Below are 21,234 nucleotides of genomic sequence, written 5' to 3' on the forward strand. Positions count from 1 at the left end.
TGGTGGGCCATACCATTGTTGTTGGTAGCCTGTCTCACTAAAGAATGTCACAACCGTCCCAAGGAAACAAAGGTCCAAATTACACATGCAGCAATGCACATGCAGAACCAGTTCTATCGCAAATGCAGTTCTGTTACTGCACCACATGGAAAGCTATGTCAAGTGGCTTCCAACACTCTTTGACCAGTTCCAACCATGTAAATTGCAAGCCTTCCTGCACCAGAACTAACAAGCACTTTGATGTGCAATTTTTTTCCATGCAAGATTCCACCCTCCATACTGTCTTCAGAAAATATACATCATGTTTTGAAAACCATTTTAAACATTTTCAAAGTAGGGAAAAAACAAAACCCTGACTGAAAACTGTTCAAACTTTTCAATTAATCGCTGAGAATTCTACAGAACTGGGGGAAATAAAGAATTTAGCACCACAGGGTTTCTGCAGAAAAGTGAACTCCATGTTGTTAAGAAGTTAAATGTACTGTCAATTATTTAGAATAATTTAGCAAATTAGAAGAATTCATTACATGTCAGCAGTTGTCTTCTGCCAACATACCCTGCTGATTAAATATGGGGTTTAATTGAGAGGTTTTAGAATAATTTTCCAAAGAAAGAACCAGTTTCACTAAAATAACACTTTATTTTTAGAGTAAGCTATATATCCAGCTGTTACTCTAACAAGCACATAATAATGTATCAGCCTAACATCTTGGGGCATTGGGGTGGGTTGGGGGAACAACTGTGAGTTTTAAAAAATGAAGCCCCTTTTGTGTAAAAATCAAAAAGAAGATAAAGTCATTCACAGGATTATGAGGAAATGCAATTTTCCAGTTAATAGACAGGGTACTTCTAGTAGTGTCAGAAGACTATTTAGTGGCTCTGGTGAGATCTCATTTCTGTAAATTCTGTTTAACTGGGCACTTATTTATTAATTTTCACAGAGCCCAAACTCAATTTCACATTTTGGCTGCATATAGTTAGCATAATTTGCATGTCACCTATAGCCAACCAAAATTTTAAAATAAAATAAAGATTCAAAATATTTCAGAAAGATGCATCAGTGAGTTTAAAACTCTAGCCTCTCTAAAGCATGGGTGGCAAACCTGTGGCCCTGCAAATGTCGCTGGACTACATCTCTCATCATCCCTGACTGTCTGGGGCTGATGGAAGATGGAATCTGAATGAGCAAATGTTCCCTGTTCTAGAGCTTGTTGTTGTTTAGTCGTGTCCGACTCTTTGTGACCCCATGGACCAGAGCACGCCAGGCACTCCTGTCTTCCACTGCCTCCCACAGTTTGGTCAAACTCATGCTGGTAGCTTCGAGAACACCGTCCAACCATCTCGTCCTCTGTCGTCTCCTTCTCCTTGAGAGCTTATGCGGAGAGAGAGCTTATTCTAGAGCATATGCAGAGAGAGAGCTTATTCTAGAGCTTATGCAGAGATAATTCAAAAAATGTATTTTTAAAAAACCCTACTTTTTCATTATATCCAAACTGGGCAAAGCATAGTATGCTCACAATCTAGGAGTGCAAAACATAACTTGAAAGAGATTTGCAATTCTGGTTTGTAGGCAAAACCTTGGTTTGCCTGTTTTGGATGCAATAGTACTGTTTTGAAATGAAAGGAAAAATCAGAGCATACTAGGGGCAAGGAGTGTGTGAGCCGTGGGTTCTTTCATACAGCAGGAAACTACTATTTGGTGTTACATATAAATCAACTACAAATGCGAAGGTAATTCCCAAAACAAATCCTCATATGAATAGGGAACTTCCCAGATATATAACTGTTTGCCTCACCGACACCAAGTTCTCTTGCTTCCCATTCCACCCTTGCTCCTTCTCCCATGGAACTGAGAGCCCAGCCTCTACCTCCCCACACTCTATATCACATAGGGTGTCGGGTGTGACGGAGGTGGACAATGTTTAGAAAAAACAGACTCATGGGCCAAATCTGGCATGCCCACCACTGCTTTAAAAGATAAATTCAATACAGTGGTACCTCAGGTTACATACGCTTCAGGTTACAGACTCCGCTAACCCAGAAATAGTGCTTCAGGTTAAGAACTTTGCTTCAGAATGGGAACACAAATCGTGCTCCGGCGGCACAGTGGCAGCGGGAGGCCCCATTAGCTAAAGTGGTGCTTCAGGTTAAGAACAGTTTCAGGTTAAGAACGGACCTCTGGAACGAATTAAGTACTTAACCCAAGGTACCACTGCAGTGAAATTCAATGCACACTTACTTGGGAATAAACATTATTTATTAATCATCTGAATAAGATGATTGCATTGTTAGGGAATCCATCTTTTTCCTGAGCAGAGCCTTTGCATTTTAAACAGCTGCTGATATTCAGCAGGAGTATTTTACTGAATCATCTCTTCTCCACTCAAGAAAAAATATGCCCCTAATAAATTCCTGTTTGTCAAGACCCTCCATCGTGCTTGGTTCTAATGTCATTTACCAACTGTTGCTGCTAAGACCACCAGAAAGTAAGCAATCAGCAGTCCTTGCACTGTGCTTAGATGCAGTTCCATGACCTGCTGAATTTTGTAAAGAGCTTGTGTCAAAGGTTGCTGAGCCGCACAACACCTCCTTCCCAATCCCCTTTTCTTTTGTGTGTGTTTTGTAGATTGTAAGCCTGAGGGCAGGGACTATCTTATTTTTAATCTTCATAAGCTGCTCTGAGATTTTTTCAGGCCGAAGAATGGGATAAAATGTTTTAAATCAATAAACAGCAGTTATATATGTTAGGTCATAAACGCTATATAAAAGCACAGACTGTCAGGAAAAGAAGTGGAACCTCTATATGCATTAGAAATGTGGCAAGGAGGCTAGATCACATTCTTATTGATCCAAGAAATGTCAGTATAAATATTGAGAGGTTCCAGTTTCTTCAATTAACTCCATGTGATCAGAAGCCTTCTAAATTATTATTTTCTAAATTGCTTATGGCAAATCTGCTTAGTTTTTATTAAAACATCTCTCAGCAGAGCTCTGCATATGAAAAGTGTCAGATGGCATTCTAGTAGGAACAATTGTAGCAGGAACTCACTGGTTATGATTGCATGTCATGCAAAAACTAAGCCATAGCTTAGTGGAATGTGAACAAGTAGAAATGAGTCACAGCAAGTCGCGGGCTCAGGTGCTCCCCTTTCATAGTTCCTTGTAGCCAATAGGAGACAAAAAGTTTGCTTAACTGTGGCTTGTCTAGGCAGGCAAACGTAAGAGCCTGCTGGATCAGCCCGGTGGCCAATCTAGTCTAGTACAGTGGTACCTCTGGTTACGTACTTAATTCGTTCCGGAGGTCCGTTCCTAACCTGAAACTGTTCTAACCTGAAGCATCACTTTAGCTAATGGGGCCTCCTGCTACTGCTGCGCCGCCGCCACGCGATTTCTGTTCTCACCCTGAAGCAACGTTCTTAACCTGAGGTACTATTTCTGGGTTAGTGGAGTCTGTAACCTGAAGCGTATGTAACCCGAGGTACCCTGTTCTCATAGTGGCTAACCAGACAACTATGGGAAGCCTGAAAGCAAGACTGGGCACAACAGCACTCTCCCCCACTTGTACTTTATCTTTCCCCTTGATCAGTTTAGTTGCCCTTTTCCAAACCATTTCCAGCTATACAGCATCCTTTTGCTGGTGAGGCAACCAGAACTGTACACTCTGATTATCATTAACGTTTGAAACAAGCTGGCTTCAAATTACCGTTACTAAAGCTGGTTCAGTCAAACTAAATAAAGTTAAGGTTACTGTACCTAACTACAGTTCCAAGTCTGGAGGACACAGAACATTGTAGTTAATAAAAAACAGAAATGAAATCTTTTGAATTCCTAATCTTAGCTGTCTGAGAAGAAGCAAAGACTATGTGCTCACCCAAAGCTCCCTGAAGCTCACATCTGTTTAGCTCACACTAAACTATTGTTTACTATGACCTGCTACCACAGCCACACTGCAATTCAATCAACATAAAAAGGCAGTATTTCAAATGCATAGGAGATTACACAGGAGATACATGTACCCTGTAATATTACACAGTTAGGAGCACCTAATTAGATTAGTTGCACACTTTCCATAGGGCTGCTGGTTCACCTCCCCCTTCTTGCCAACATCAGGAACGGGAAGCCTGTGGCCATCTAGGGACTCCAGTTCAACCCCAGGCAGCAACAACTTGGAGTGACATAAGCTCCCTGCATGTAATGAAAATGGATGTGCCCCTATTTAGTATTAATCTTTATGCTTCCAAAGCACTCTGTGACAAGAGTGCCTCAGTCTAAGGAGGAAATAATCTAACTGTGCAATATACAACATACTAGCAGTATGCCCCACTGAACTTGATGGAACTTACTTCTAAGTAAGTGTGCATAGAATAAAAATATACGCTGGCGTGAGATATTAATGCAGCAGATAAATTCCAATGTTATCTTAAACACATTCTCCCATGGCTACCATTGTGCTTCAAAAATGCTTGCCCATAATGGCAGGCCTACCTTTTTAACATAACTTTTCATAATGGGGTTTGTCTTGAGTGCAGGCTTTTAGATTGTCTGCAGGCCTTGTAGGTGACAAATCAGTCCTTTTCTTGTGTAGATATATATTTCCTTCTCTAGTGATACACATCTCTGGGGCCGCACTGCGAGGCAAGCTAAAGCAAGCAGAGATCTCCTCCATTAATATTATAATGTCAACTATGAGAATGCTAAAAATACCACCCAACAGAAGAGTGAAATTAGCATATTTAGAGATGTATTAGTCCCATGAGTAAAATAATGCTATCAGCTTGCTGCAAGATAAAGCTAATTTGGCTTCCAACAGTTTATCAACAATGCGCCATTCCTCCACATTAACTAATTTAGACAGCTCTATAGCCTGCAAATTCACATGGAATGCTGTGCTATGCTAAATTAACTGGGGAGGAAAGGTCACATCACTACAGTCACATCTGTATGCAGGCCACGGTGCTAGGAAACAAAGTAATTAAAATACTGTAATTGCAATTAGTTATTTCAATTACAATTTAACTAATGGAAAATACAAATGAATAATATTTAACATCTATCTTAAACTCTTAATTCTGTCAGAAGAGATTTAAAGCTGATTATATTGAAAATAAGATGGCTTAGTCCAAATGACTGAATACGTGATTCATGCTCATATTTACATTCTTCATTTTCCTACTTTCTTATTTACTAGGTAAGGGACAGGCACAGGAAACTTACCAGTGTTTGTATTTTCATCAATATGAACACAGGGTGAGTGTGAATAATCAGCTTCAGATTATTTATTGATCCGATCCAAAAATTACCTAAACATCGCCCAGTTGATGGGACTAAATAAACTGGGCATTGTACCATGTGAGCATTACGAACAAGTTCCCCTTAATGAATATGAAGTCAAAAGTTCTCTAACCAGTCGGGGGGTGGGGAATCACTTCACAGTTCAACCTGATGCATGTTTACTCACAGGCAAGTCTTACTGTATTCAATGGGGTCTTTTCCCTAGTAAATATGCAGTACAGTGGTACCTCGGGTTAAGAACTTAATTCGTTCTGGTGGTCCGTTCTTAACCTGAAACTGTTCTTAACCTGAAGCACCACTTTAGCTAATGGGGCCTCCCTCTGCTGCCACGCCGCGATTTCTGTTCTCATCCTGAAGCAAAGTTCTTAATCCAAGGTACTATTTCTGGGTTAGCGGAGTATGTATGTAACCTGAAGTGTATGTAACCCGAGGTACCACTGTATTAGAACCTCAGAGAGATGAATATACTGCTTGGAAGGTGTAAGATAGTATTTATCCATTATGAACACCGCTCATAAACCAGTAGGCTATTGGCAATACAACATAATGAGATGAACAGATTTCCCCATTCACTTCAAAGATAGTTTGAATTTAAACCACTAGAAAAGAAAAATTATAATCATAAGGAAATTGTAGGAGAACTTCTCATAAAACCACATTGGGTTCTGAATTGGGCAGGGGGATCACAACTGCCATTACTACCAAAAAAAGAAAGAAAAAAAAAGATGAAATATTTAGTGAAGTCTGCATCTAATGCTGCAATTCTAGTGGCCAGTTCTTATGCAGAGTTGGATTCAATTGACTTAGGCATACTGAACTCATCATAGGATCAGACTGTTGCCAGTGTCTGAAGGCAGATGATGCACCTATCTTGTTGAAGCTAAGCTAGGCTGGGTCGGGATGACAGACCACCTGGGAACCCTACACACAGCGTGTTGATTTCCATGGAAACAAAAGAGAATATAAACATAATATATAAAGTAAAAATATGAGCATGATTCATTAACCTCAGGGGAACTTGCTTCCACATCAACATGCATGTGTGCAAGAAGGAGAACCTAAACAGAAATAAAACTAAGCAACCACAACTATTTAAAAAGTAAAAATGTGAGTAAGTTTAATTGCCCACATGGGGACTTGCTTCCACATCAACATGCATGTGAGCAGGAAGAAGGAAGAACTAAAACAGCATTAAAAAAGCAAGAAGTAAATTGAGTTATGCAGGCAACAGGCCAGTTTTTCTAGAATCATCAGCATAAACTTGAACTATTTTTTGCCCCTTCATGTGCATGATCAAATTCAGCATCAGTACAATGGTACCTCGGGTTACAAACTTAATTCGTTCCGGAGGTCCGTTCTTAACCCAAAACTGTTCATAACCTGAGGCTAATGGAGCCTCCCGCTGCTGCTGCGCGATTTCCGTTCTCATCCTGGGGCAAATTTCGTAACCCGAAGTACTACTTCCAGGTTAGCAGAATTTGTAACCCGAAGTACTTGTAACCCGAAGCGTTTGTAACCCAAGGTACCACTGTATGCACTTAACTGCTGCAAGGCTAACTGCTCTCTCTTTTGCCTTTACCAGCAGATGACATCATAATGAATTTATTTTTGCTGCAAATCCTTCCCCTTGCAACCAATATACATGGGTATGGATTGGGCTCAGTGAGGATTTTCTGTAAGAATAAACTTCCTGCACATACCCACAGACACTTTGAAACCCAAGAAATTATGCCTGTGACTACTAATTGATGGGAATCACAGGTGGGCAGAGTGCTGTTTTGTTCATGTCCACCTTGCAAGCTTCTCACAGGCATCAAGCTGGCCACTGAGACCCCAGGATATGGGACTACATGGAACATGGGCCTGATCCAGCAGTCTTGTTTTATGTTCTTATGATGAGATCTCCTGAAGCAAACACGGGCAAGGAAAATAACTGGGCAAGTGAGAACTAGTTTCACTAGAGTTGTCCTTTCTGGCAGCTTCTGTCCGCACATGGACCATAGGCCAAAGGTTACCCCTTAGTATGCTGCTCTCTGCTGCTGGGAGTATTCACTTAAAGCATTGTGGGAAACATGCATTCACAAAAGGGCAATTCTGGGGGAGGCAATGAGTCATTCTTATTCCTGCAGTTTTTATATTCCACGCATCCCAGTTTACAATCAAATAGATAGCTATGTGTCGTGGCAAAGAAAGACCTTTGGTTTAGCCCATTTGGGCATTCCATTTGTTTGCTGACTTGTAATGAAACTTCTCTAAACTTTGAAATATCAGAATTAAGTTTGATGTGCATATTCAGGACACAATTCTACATATCAAGGTTAGATACTAGCTCAGTTCTCCTATCTATATTCAAAGTAAGAGGCAAAATGCAAAATATAATGCAATACAGCTGAACACAAGAATCATCAGCATGAAATGCATATACTTCGGACATCATTCTACACTTTGGTTATGAACGCTCAAATCCAAACCATTTTTCAAGGGGTGGGGGAGCACAGGAAAAATGTAAAATACAACAAAATGCATTTCCTGGAAGGCTGTGACATTGGAATGGAGGTGGATATGCATGGCCAGTCAACATTCTGTTTTTTAAATGTGAAGATCAGTTTGACAGTTGTACTAGTTTTCAATGGGAAAGAAGGAAGAATGCAAGATCTAAAGTAATATCTGAATCAAAGCCGCTCAAAGCACTGCTTTTCTTACACTTAACTGATCAGCAAGTTAGTGGTGAAGAGAACAGTGGATTTATACTTTTGTTTGTGTATGTTTTGCTGTGGTGAATGCAAGATGAACGCAGAATAAAGCTGGCCTTAGTGTACATTTTCTAAACTGCATGGAGAATGTGTCCAGTAGGCAATTTTGCATATATCCCAGTCAATGTGTACAGTTTCCAACTAAGGCTGGGCAACCATTAATCAATCAGCAGGACATTTCACATATTGCTCGGTTAATATGGGCAGGTTGAACATTCACCAGCCAATATGCACAACGTCTACATTGTTCAACACGACTTGGCCACCACCGGCTTCAACTCGGGGTTGAAGGCGCTGCAGTCGGGAAGGCTTATATTGTATTTAACGAAGTTGATGCTGGTTCACCAAAGAGCATGTTAACCTGATGTCTGTCCCACGTAAATTGAGAAGCCAAGACATGAGAGCCTGTGCAGGTGAGATCCGATACTCTGGCGGGCGGGGATACCGGGACAGATACTGGCACAGAAAGGAGCAACCTACCGGGCAGCGAAGAGACCACCAGAGCATCCGCTCTCGTTGCCATTGTTTCCCTTTCTCTCTCGCCTTTCCTATTCCGAAAGAGAAACCGCCCCGGTCTCCTCCTCTTTCTCCCTCAGCGGCTCGACGTTTCGCCGTCACCACCACCAGCCCTCCCCGAGATCACGTGGGCGATCAGGCGCAGAATCACGTGGCTTTTGTTTGTGTTTTGCCTTGCAAAGCGTGGGACGGCAGCTGTTGTCCTTGCTTTTCTTCGGGGAACGCGCGGCTGCTTTCCACGTAACCGCAAAGCTGCGGCCAACAGTCACGAGTTAGCCTGGGCAGAGCGCAGTAGTGTTTACCGATATCCCCAAATAGGAAACTCTTCCCCTCCCGCTTGCGCAACGCTTGGTGGAATGCGTTCACGTATTCAGCTGCTGCTCATCAGGGATGTGGTAATCAAATCACGTGCAGACACGTGTGAACCAGCGCGGCTCCTCTTCTCCAAAGAGCTGTGCAATCTAAGGGCGGGAGAGGTCAAGCTACGGGCACGTATAGGTGGACAAACCCTGAAGAATCAGGAGCTATACCTACGGGGGCGGGGGTTAATTTGTACTCGCAACTACTACAAGGAGTAGGCACCGAGGCGGGCTACTTTGCAAGGCTGTCTTAACGAGCAACGGCCCCTCCTTCCCAGAATATGAGGATAATGGACTGCATTAGCGTCAGCAACACAAATCTTTAAATGCTTAATTTTTTAAAAAAAACATTAAACTCAGATCAATCACATTTCCTCCGCCTCAAAACAAGGCACGCGTTAAACCATAAACTCGTGTCTTCCCTACTAATCTTCTGCGTGCGTGTTGACATGCCGCTCGCTCCCAGCGACACCCAAATCCTGCATTTCCCTCCCTTTCGTCTTCAATGGACAGCCGTTGCTTCTGCCCCTGAAAACGCCCGCAACGTAGGGTTGTGTCCCAACGTTAGCCCTCCTCGCAGGAGACCCGCCGAATTCAATGTACGTGGCTTTATGTTAAGGGCCTGCCATTTCAGTGGGTCTGCTCCGGGTATTATAATAAGCACAGGACTGCCAGCGTCTTAACCTGACACACATCCTCACTCAGGTGCAAGCGCTTCATTCCCACGTGAAACCGCGCCCGGGATGAAAGCAGGAAGTTCCGTGTGCAAGACAAGCAACCGTTCGCCGCTCTATTCTTTTCCTCTCTCTATGCGCTGCCTTGTGCCGAGAGGCGCTTCGGCGTCGGGTGAGGCCCGGCTGAATCGCGCATGCGGCTGCCCGGGCTGCTGCCTTCTGCCTGCGTTACTGCCGCCGCCGCTGAAGTGGGGTTACGTTAGGACGCCGGCCGGCCGGCTAGGCAGGCAGGCGACAGGCAAGCGGGCGGCGGGGGGTCTCCTTCCCTGAGGCGATGGGCTCGGACTGGAGCAGCCCCGAGGAGCGGGAGCCCCTCTTGCAGCCTCCGCCGGCGCCCGCGGCGCTGCCCCAACACTACCCTGCGCATGGCCAGCCCCGGAGGACGGCAGCGGCCTCGCGGGCAGCGGCTCCCCGCAGCCCAGGGCTGGTCCCCGCGGCGCCTCCGCACCCGCTGCCGCCTCCGCTGCCCGGCCGCGTGTACGGGCGGCGTTGGCTGGTGCTGCTGCTCTTCTCGCTGCTGGGCTTCGCGCAGGGCCTGGTGTGGAACACCTGGGGCCCCATCCAGAACTCGGCCCGCCAGGCCTTCCCCTTCTCCAAGCTGGACATCGCCCTGCTCGTCTTCTGGGGGCCCATCGGCTTCGTGCCCTGCTTCTTCTTCATGTGGCTCATGGACAAGAAGGGTAAGGGAAAAAGGAGGGCGGGCTGGCTGGCTGGCTGGAGCGGGGCCTGCTGCTTCTAGTGCTCCCACCCCACCTAAATATCTGGGGCAAATACCCAAAGGGGTGGGCAGGTGGGCAGCGGTGCAACGACCCTACTAGGTAGAAACAACTGAGTCTTAAAAGAGGAACATTTTGTGGCAGAAGCTTTCATGGATTAGAGTCCACTTTAGTTAGAGACAGGGGTAGTACCTAGAAGAAGGGCTGAAGTTCACGTTTTTGACTATGTCCCATGCTGTTATTTACTTAATTTATTGAGTTGCTCTATCTTTCCTCACCAAAGAGCCTTACTGTGGTACCTCGGGTTACATATGCCTCAGGTTACAGACTCCGCTAACCCAGAAATATTACCTTGGGTTAAGAACTTTGCTTCAGGATGAGAACAGAAATTGTGCTCCGGGAGTAGCGGGAGGCCCCATTAGGTAAAGTGGTGCTTCAGGTTAAGAACAGTTTCAGGTTAAGAACGGACCGCCGGAATGATTTAAGTTCTTAACCCAAGGTACCACTGTATTTCCCATGAGATAAGTTTCTAGAGGGAAGCGATGTGTCTCAAGCTGCTCACTTTGCTGAATATCTGCTTCTTAAAATACTGTACAGACCTGCTTCCTCATCTAATGTATTACTTATTTAGTGGGTGTGCTGATATTCTATGTTCAAGCTGGCTAGCAACATGGAAAACCCCCCACATAATTTCAATGTAGCAAAAGGAGTAATAATAAATAAAATATAAAAAATACGCAACCAAATCAAATAATTTCCATGGAAATCATAAGATCTAAAATAAACAAACAAAACATTAATATCACAGCAACAATCTAACCCCCCACCCCCCAGTGTCTGTTCAGCGGCCTCAGCTTTGCAACCTCAGCTTTTGTAGCTGGAGTCAGTCAGGCCTACACCCTTCCAGCCCAGGTAGAAAAGGGCCTGCAGGGCAGGGAGCAGGTCTTCTAGGACTCACAGCAAAGTTAAGAATTTCTTCTGAGCTTTCAAGGGCCTTTTGTTGTGTTTACAGTAGCTCTTTGGATCTGTGGTCATTGCTGCTTAATAATCATGTTTTAATGCTGTGTCAGAGTAGATCACATTGGTTGAAACCAGATTCTATGAGCTACTCTGCTGGTTCAGTGACTTAAAGGCATAGACTTGAGGAAACGGGTAGTGAAATAAGGATGCTGTTCGTCATGCTTGTTCCTTGCTCCTAGAGTGGTGTTTGTATGTGCATTTGCAAGTGTGTTTGTACGGACCACATTTTTTGTACAAAAGAAAAGGTGAGTAACGGTGAGTAACAGAAAACTTGGCAGGTTAACCTGCCTGTTTATGTAGCTCAGGATTTTACATTGTACCACAGAGTTACAATGGATGGGGTTGGGCTATTTATGAGATATGGGAAGTGGATGAATCAATGGGATGCAGAAGGTGTCCTGACTCTTCTCACTCAAAGCCGATGGCCTCGCAGTCTGCCCTCTTTCACTCTCCCCAATTCAGGACAGAATACCCCAACCTCCACATTTTGACCTGACTTTCCAAGCACCACTGTTTGTTACTCATGTTCATTGTCATCCCCATTTTTGATATTCCAGGTGTTTGGAACTTACATGGGGGAAAGAACAAGGCCCACACCATCTCCCCGCATTACATCACCGTCTCTGAGTGGTATATAGACCAACATACACAGGCCAATTATGCAGTCTAGAACCCTGATCGTGCAGTGTTCTAAGTCACATGGTAAAACCTCACATGTAGAGCAGGCTTCCCACTTTAGACTTTCAAGGTGTCTCTCTCTGTGTAAGGAGGAATAGATTTGAGGTTTTCTTTCCAGTGGGACTAAAGGAAGAGAGTTACATACAGAGCTGATTTTGGGGCCCAAAGCTCACAGCATTTTCGGGGATGCTGACTGTCTTTACAAAACTAATATGGGAGCATGGATGAGGCTTGTTGGAGTGTTTAAATTGAACTCCCTACCTGTATATTTGTAAATTAAACTCATTTATTATAGCAATATAGTATTCTGCAACCTTTGTCCAAGGGACGCATAGCTTGGTTGAGTGCTGCTCTTTTGGAATATCTTGCTGCCTGTAGTTGTGGAAGGAGCACAATCATGCTATGCTCAGGTGTCTTCATTCTGAGTCCAGTGTTCAAAATTTGCCAGGTGCATTTTGTGACTGGCACGTGGCCAACTGTGGCCATGTGGAGATCTCTGATGCCAAGTTGGCTACTGACATTTCCATTTGGCTGTCCCCTCCAGCTTTCTTAAGCAGGTGAGCAAAATATCTTATTTATTGCATATATACCCCACATTTTTCTCCAGGGATTACAGGTGTCTCCCCACTTGCGCACAATCAGCACATGCACTTCCACTGACACATGCCATTTTTGGCACTGAAAGGGTCAGGGGAATTCCCACTCAGGTGCGACCTGGTGACATGTGCAGCAGCTGGGAACAGAACCCCTGCGTAAGTGGGGATTCCCTTGTACATGGTTCACCCCTACTCCTCAGTTAATCCGGACAATAAACCAGTGATGTGGAGGCTGTGACTGGCCCAAAGTCACCCAGTGATCTTCATGATCTACCAGGTCCTAGTCTGGCACTCTTAACCACTACAGTGGTACCTTGGGTTACATATGCTTCAGGTTACATACGCTTCAGGTTACAGACTCCACTAACCCAGAAATAGTACCTCGGGTTGAGAACTTTGCTTCAGGATGAGAACAGAAATCGTGCAGCGGCAGCGGGAGGCCCCATTAGCTAAAGTGGTGCTTCAGGTTAAGAACAGTTTCAGGTTAAGAACGGACTTCCGGAACGAATTTAGTACTTAACCCGAGGTACCACTGTATACCACACTGCCTTCCTAGAGTACTTCTGCTATGGGGCAGCTTTATAAATTGTTGGTAAATAAATATGGGAAAACAGAATGTCACTTAGAGAAGAATCTGAAATATTTCCCTTGAAGCTTGATTTTGTTTTATTCTGGATTGTTTCAATTGATGTTTTAATGTGTTGTTAACTGTTTTGAGATATTTTCTTTAAAATATAAAGCTGTATAGAAATGAGATGTATACTAATAATGATAATAAAAAATTCCAGTGCAAAAGACACCACAGCAATGTGCCTAGACATTCTGTTGTGGTGACCGTAACCTTGGTTTAAGGTGCCATTTGGTCACTAGCTTATATATATGAGTTTCTAACTCTGGCTGAGCCTCTAGTTCTGCCTTTTGCATCAGAAATGCCCATTGTTATGGAGAGTTTGAATAAATTCTTTTGTAAATGAATGCTGAAAATATTCCTACTACAACTTGGGAAGAAAATCAGTTGTCCCCAGAATGCTTCATCAATATGGCCGCAGTTATTTGACCTTTGGAGCAGGTAATTTAATCTGCTGGAACAGAAACTCATGACTACATCCATTCTCTTTCCCTAGAAGGTTTTGTGTACCTTCTCAACTTTCCTTAGTTTCCCCTTAATGTTCTCCCTAATCACAATTCAGAAAAAAAAACTGCTGTTCAAAGGTAACAAAAGTGAACCATCTAGCACAAAATTGATGTCTATATGTCTAGAATATTGTCTGGCATTCATTGTAGTTTTCATAAAGAAGAAGATTCAGAAGCAGACAGCTCTGTGAATAAGTATATGTAAATGTATTTGTTAAAGAAACTTGGATTAAGAACATAAAAGTGGTGTTGCTGGAACAAGTCTAACATGTCTCCTGACAGTAGCCAGTAACATACTGTTGGAGCGCTTGCAGACAGGACATTACGCTACAGCCATATCGTGCTGTTTACCCCTAGTGATCAGAGTTAAATTGCCTATAAGCATTGGGACTTCATTTCTTTTTTTTATGTCAGCTAAATTTGCATAATCCTCTATTTTAAAAAGCTTTCAAAGCTTATAACCATCACAAGGAATAGCAAATTCTATATCAATTATGGGGTGAAGAAGAAATTCGTTTTGCCTGCCCTGAATTTATCTACTGTCCATTTCATTGCATGGCCTCATCACTGAAAGGTTCTCATAGTTATCGCTATACATTAAAGATCTTTTAAGTCTTTCAGGAGTCCTAAATCTTTCAGCATACAAGCATCTCTCTTTCTGGTGGTTGACAAAAGTTGGCCAGACCAGTTATGTGAACCCAAAACATTCAACAGATTTGTCATTGTGCTTTAGTGTACAAGTAGTTTCAGAAACCCGGGACCGCGGGTGGCGCTGTGGGTAAAACCTCAGTGCCTAGGACTTGCCAATCGCATTGTCGGCGGTTCGAATCCCCACGGCGGGGTGAGCTCCCGTCGTTCGGTCCCAGCTCCTGCCCACCTAGCAGTTTGAAAGCACCCCTAAGTGCAAGTAGATAAATAGGTACCGCTTTATAGCGGGAAGGTAAAAGGCGTTTCCGTGCGCTGTGCTGGTGCTGGCTCGCCAGAGCAGCTTCGTCACGCTGGCCACGTGACCCGGAAGTGTCTTCGGATAGCACTGGCTCCCGGCCTCTTAAGCGAGATGAGCGCACAACCCCAGAGTCGGACACGACTGGCCCGTACGGGCAGGGGTACCTTTACCTTTACTAGTTTCAGTTGTGCATTGATAGATGGAAATTAAACTTGCACCGATAGTGTTTAGATATTAGCACATGGAGATTAAACTTGCACCGATAGTGTTTAGATATTAGCACATGGAGATTAAACTTGCACCAATAGTGTTTAGATATTAGTTCACATTGTATTGCTCATATAATAAGGGAGTATGAGGAATTTAGGGGAGGAGTTGAAGCTTAGAGCACAGAAATAACGCAACTAAAGTTGAGAAAATTAGAAAGTGGTTCAGGCTATGACAGTAAAATGCAACTTTTATAAATATTTATCAGTATACACTCAGATAAACTTAGTAGTAATGGCCTACAGCTGCTCTTCAAGAAGGCAACAAAAAACCAACAAAAACAACACATACAAAAAACACAACAACAACCCTGGAAGGGGTTTAATAGGTTAGATTTGAAATATGTCAATAAAATTAAGGAAGTTTGTGCCCTGTCATGCCTAGCATAAGAAAATATATGAACTTTGTTATGAAAAGGATGAATAAAATGCTAGCAGTTTTGCTGAAAGTGCAGAGGTAGCAAAAATACTTTTTTGATTACTGTTAATTAATCTTTATAACATTTGAATGTCTTGTCATTCCATATCCCGAAGGCTTTGAATGAATCGCAGCATTTTAAAATTAAATGTTAAATAAATGAAGTTAAATAACTCCACATGGACGTGGAAATGTTATGTAATGGATTACATCAAATTTTGTGGAAGACATTAATTTACTTAATTTAGCAAATCTTGAAGGAAATGAGATTGAGGGTTTCTTATGAAGTAATTAACAAAGCAGTTAAATGCTAAGTATTAGTGTCTCTTCTGTGGTGAAGGTAGCTTGACATCTTGGTTTTGCAATTTTATGTTGCATTTACAGGCTGTGGCATCAAAAAATATTTTGTTTTTATGTTACTATGGGGAGATACTCAAATAGCTCCATGCTGATTGAGAGAGCACATTTTTGCAGATACAGGGTGCAGTCTACCTTTAATGAACATAGAGAACAATTAAAACTTCTAAAAACAGATTTACTTAATGAGAGGGAATTCTAAAGGGTACGAGCCATGGCACTAACGGCCCAATTCCTATATAGTTTGGAACAGACCTTTCCTGCAGAGTACAGTGATTGATTGGATATACGAGGTGTGGGATAATCCTTTAGGTCAGTGTTTCCCAAACTTGTGTCTCCAGCTGTTTTTGGACTACAATTCCCATAATACCCGAGTGCTGGTCTTGCTAGCTAGGGATGATGGGAGTTATCAAAAAACAACTGGAGACCCAAATTTGGGAAACACTGCTTCAGGTCCTGGGTATTTGGTAAGCTGAGAATATTCAATTTAGGTACAATTGATTAGCTCTAGAGCAATCATATTAATAAGGAAATTCAAGGGATTTTATTTTGCACAGGAGTATTAAACACATTTTAAAATCAATTTTTGAGGGGAAATGCAGTACCATGAAGCCCAATATACAAATTATCTATTGATGACAAGAATATAAACTAATTGGAAGAAGGATTAATTGAGATATCTCCAATTCCCATCCTTTAGGGTTTAATAATGGTACCATAAATAGTAGCTCAATTTCTTGGATCTTTGCAGCATAATCAGCAGATTGACTTCTCGATTTTAAGAAGTAAATATGCTCAGTCGACAGTTTATTCTTGAGAACCCTCTTGGTGGACCCAAAGCTTCTCACCATTCAGAATTAGTGAGCGATATTTTTGAGCTATACACTAGAGTTATTTGACCTTAAATTTAGTGAATGTGGCATTTTATTCTAAAGCACTTGCTAGAAATATTAAGACCTACATGATTTAAACATAATGTATGTGCTTAAAGATTAGGACTGAAAGTTACTATTTCAGAGCCTGTTTAGATCTCCAGTCGAGCAGATCCCAAGCAGTTTCAATATCCAGGCTAAGGGAAATTTATGTAGTTTACAATATTCTATGCTGTTTTTCTTGAAGAAAAAAATCAACATAGTGTACACAAGGACACAGTATCAGATAGTTCCCACAAAATAAAAATAATCAGTAAATCCAACAGCAACAGAAATAATCAGTTAGCCATTACTGATCAACCAGTTGGATCTCATCTCGACCATGAACTCACTTGCTGGCATTAAGTGGGGAACTTGTGGCCTTCCAGATATTGCCAGACTGCAGCTCTGACCAACAGCTATGCTGCCTGGGACCGATGGAGTCCAACAACATATTGAGGGCCACAGGTTGAATTATTGAGAGAATGTTATGTGAAGTGCTTTGATCACTCAAAAACTCCATGTGGGTATGAAGTATTCATTATCACTCACTTGGATATTTATATTCTGTTTGCAATGAAGGCAGTGTAGAAAAGAAAATCTGCTCAGGAACCACACCAGATTACACTGCACATAGACGTGTGCATTTGTCAGGGTGGGTGTGGGGGGATAGATTGGTAATGTACGAAGTGCTGCTGGTATGTTATGAAGTAATCTCATGTGCTTTTCTTTTACAGTTGTAGCTTCCTTAACTGATATTTCAGCTTCCTCAAAACTGTTCTCAACCCCTAAAAAGGAACACTATTCTGTTTTCTTCCTCCTCTCTTGCAGTGTTTGAGCCTATATCTGATCATCTAGGAGAGAGTGTTTTGAAAGTAAAATATGTGCTTTTAGGGAACAGCTCCTTTAATTTGTTGATAATTGCAAGCGTAGATATTATCTCCGTTCCTTTGACATCATACCCGTGGTTTGTTTATATACTCTTTCATTGGTGATTTCAGGTCAGTTGTCAAAAATAAAATAATAAATACATATAAGACAGACAGATAAAATACAAAATGAAGAGTGTAAAGTACTGGAGATGGTCATAATGTTTTAAGTGCCTGCATAAATGTTTTTGCCTGGTGTCTAAAAGATAGCAAAGTCGGTGTCAGGCATACCTCCCTGAGGGAGGGCATTATGTTTACATGCCTGTTACCCATAATTAATGCTAACAAAAGTTCTCTCTGTTAGAGTTTACAAACCTGCTTCAGATACAGCAGTTCATACTCCCTTTATTTGCCAGCCTTAAGGTCTTCTGAGTGTTGGAAGACTCAGGACAGACAAAAGAAATACTTCTTCACACAGTGTTAAATTAAACAATAGGATTCAGTCTCATCAAAAGTAGTGGTGGCAATGAGAACTGGGCATTGATGGAGGATAGTGGCTGTTAGTCATGATGGCAGTGTTCTGCCTCTGTGTACCATTTGCTGGGAATCGCAAGTGGGGAAAGTGCTGTTACACTTAGGACATTTTTGTGAGCATCCTGTAGTCATCCGGTTGGTTACTACAAGAACTGGATGCTGAGCTAGATGTACCAGCTCTGCTTTTCATCTAATGACCGTGCCAGCGAGCTTGAAGGAAAGATGTGTTGGACTGTGCTCAAGAGAGAGATTTGAAGAGTAGTTGCAGGTTGAAACTATGAGTATTTTGAAGGAAGGGATTATTTACGTTTCATAAACCTTCAAGGAGCATCTCCTTTCCAGCCCATAGAGACTCAGCCTGAGTTGTTTGCAGTGGCAAATTGTCACATTGTGAGAGAAAGAAACAAAAGCAGAAGTGAAGTAACTAGATGTGCCAGATGTACTAGATGTAACTAGCAGCAAATGTAAAAATAGGGTGTTTTGGTGTGGTTGCTTCACTTGTTTCCTCAATTCACCATACCACCCAGTGTGCCATCTTGCTTTCTCCAAGGCACTGTCTGTTTCTTAAGGGAGATACCACATTTTCATTACTCAGTGGACATGTTCATGGTACTGTCAGATTGAATAAGCTACTGAAAATTTATTGATGTTCTGTGCAGCTCTGAAGCAGGATATTAAATCTTAAAAGACTTAGAAATATAATAGATTTTATTGAAAATAATAAAAGTTGTTCTGAATTTAGCATTTTGGTCGTACTGCTTAATTCTGTCTTCATTATCCATGCATATAAATTTGTAGTCTAGGAGCTAATCTTTCAACAGACTTACTGCATGTTTTATAGGCTGCAGGCCTATAATCATCTCCACTACGATTATTACAGTGGTACCTCGGGTTAAGTACTTAATTCGTTCAGAAGGTCCGTTCTTAACCTGAAACTGTTCTTAACCTGAAGCACCATTTAAGCTAATGGGGCCTCCTGCTGCTGCCGTGCCGCTGGAGCCTGATTTCTGTTCTTATCCTGAAGCAAAGTTCTTAACCTGAAGCACTATTTCTGGGTTAGCGGAGTGTGTAACCTGAAGCGTATGTAACCCGAGGTACCACTGTATATCCAAAGGCTGCTGATGTTTGGTTGATGAACAAGACAAGCACCAGTGCTAGTAAATGTTTTTGCATTTATATAGTTGTAGGTTCTCTTAACATATACATGACAGCCCTTTAGATATTTGAAGATGGTTATCATATTTCCCCTCAACACAGTGAGATGAACTGTTGATGCAACAAAACATGGTACACAAACATGCATATGGCTTTTGAGGAGCTAGCTATATGTTGTGCAAAATTTCATAGAGCCTTGATCCCACTATTTAAAGAAAGACACAGACTCTTTTTGTGGGGGGATTTGATGGAAGTGGTGTGGGAAGGGATGCTTAACCTTTCCCTACCTGCTCTTTTGACTTGGGTCTCCTAGCTTTTCCCACGTGGAGTTAAAGATGTATATTTACAGCGGTACCCCGCAAGACGAACGCCTCGCAAGACGGAAAACCCGCTAGACGAAAGGGTTTTCCGTTTTGGAGGCGCTTCGCAAAACGAATTTCCCTATGGGCTTGCTTCGCAAGACGAAAGCCCATAGGGAAATCTCCGGGGACCTCTTTTAAATGCTAGCGGTGGGGAGCAAAGCCTTTCCCCCCCCCCCTCCGGCCTTCAGAAGAGGTCCAGGAAGGCTGGCGGGGGCCGAAAGGCTTTGCTTCCCCAGCGCCAGCATTTTAAAAGCAGTCCGGGATAGCAGGGAAGCACTTCCCGCTATCCCGGATGGCTTTTGAAGGCAGGAGAGATCCGCGAAGCCTGGGCGCGCTGATCTCAGCGCGCGCAGGCTTCGGCATGCCGGCAACTCTCCGCCAGCAGCGGAGGTCCGCGAAGCCTTGGCCGGACAGCTTTTGAAGGCAGGCGGGGGGGAGCAAAGACTTTCGCCCCCGCCAGCCTTCAGAAGAGGTCCAGGACCTCTTCTGAAGGCTGGCGGGGGGCAAAAGTCTTTGTCCCCCCTGCCTGCCTTCCCAGGGGCTTTTAAATCGCCCCGGACAGCGGAGAAGTCCTCCGCTGTCCCGGGGCGATTTTAAAATGCCGCCCGCCAGCATTTTAAGATCGCCCCGGACAGCGGAGAAGCCCTCCGCTGTCCCGGGGTTTTTTAAAATGCTGGGGGTGGGAAGAAAAGCCCTTGTCCCCCCCCCCCAGCCTTCAGAAGAGGTCGGGGGACAGACTGTCCCCGGACCTGGTCTGAAGTCGGTTTCCCTAGGAACGCATTAATTGATTTTCAATGCATTCCTATGGGAAACCGTGCATCGCAAGACGAAAAACTCGCAAGAAGAAAAAACTTGCGGAACGAATTAATTTCGTCTTGCGAGGCACCACTGTACCTGCATTTAGAATCCTGCATGGTGGGAAGCCACCCAAAGCTCCACCTCCATCGGTTTATTTTAATTTTTAAAAAATGACATGAGTGCTTCATCATACATATTTGTGTGTTATGTGTCTTTTACTCCAGAATTGGGCATGATCCAATCCACTGTGGGTACATTGCCCATATTGAGCACAGTTGACAGTATCCAGAGGGAGAGCTAGATGTGACTATGGAGTAAATGCAGAGATTTCCTATTCACTCTGAAGTCCCATAATGCTGCATTTACACACTTTTTGTGCGTTTACAGGTAGATGGTGGGTGGGAAACAGGGCTCCATTGTGACTTATGTGAATACAATGTGGGTGTTACACCCACAATGGACCAGATCAAGCTCCTAAAATTTAGGCCACTACATCAAATATTTTAAGTTCAAATTGTAAACTTGCTGTTGGAAAAAAGTAACGCCATAACTTTACAAAGATAATCTTATTTTTGAATTTCTGTTTGGTCCGCTGTTTGCCCTCAAGACCTTCAGCTGTAATGCAGACACCCTTTATAGAGTATAATATTAGTGCAGCATCTCCAGCCAGCCCTCTGTGACCTTTATGCTTTATCACCTTAATCAAGCTACCTGCTTGACATTTTTAAAAGAAGATTTTTTCTCTTCTTGGCAGTTCTTGATGTGTATGGCATTATTCTTTAACTATAGATAATTTCCTAGGAATACGTGCATATTAAGA

General features: G+C 42.9%; 2 protein-coding genes across 4 annotated transcripts in view; one reads left to right on the forward strand and one right to left on the reverse strand.

Annotated features, from left to right (window-relative positions):
- HSPBAP1 (HSPB1 associated protein 1) overlaps positions 1-8,819 on the reverse strand; it is a 50,327-nt gene extending 41,508 nt beyond the window's left edge. The window contains exons 1-2 of one of the 2 annotated variants that reach the window (XM_083490610.1): positions 8,526-8,797; positions 4,486-4,640 (exon numbers count right to left, since the gene is read on the reverse strand). Coding sequence is in view for 1 of the 2 variants with exons in the window: in XM_083490608.1 (XP_083346734.1) it covers positions 8,526-8,568 (43 nt within the window). In the remaining variant the exon portion in view is untranslated. Of the gene's footprint in view, positions 1-4,485; positions 4,641-8,525 lie in introns of both variants that reach the window. The other variant, XM_083490608.1, reaches the window with a different exon arrangement.
- A 545-nt stretch (positions 8,820-9,364) lies between these two features.
- The window catches only part of SLC49A4 (solute carrier family 49 member 4), a 68,799-nt gene continuing 56,929 nt past the window's right edge, over positions 9,365-21,234 (forward strand). For both annotated transcript variants that reach the window (XM_083490542.1, XM_083490543.1), the window contains exon 1: positions 9,365-10,334. In XM_083490542.1, the coding sequence (XP_083346668.1) occupies positions 9,929-10,334 (406 nt within the window). In that variant the 5' untranslated portion in view covers positions 9,365-9,928. The remainder of the gene's footprint in view (positions 10,335-21,234) is intronic.

The sequence above is a fragment of the Podarcis liolepis genome (assembly GCF_965112155.1).
Source record: "Podarcis liolepis genome assembly, chromosome: 1".
Lineage (NCBI taxonomy): Eukaryota > Metazoa > Chordata > Lepidosauria > Squamata > Lacertidae > Podarcis > Podarcis liolepis.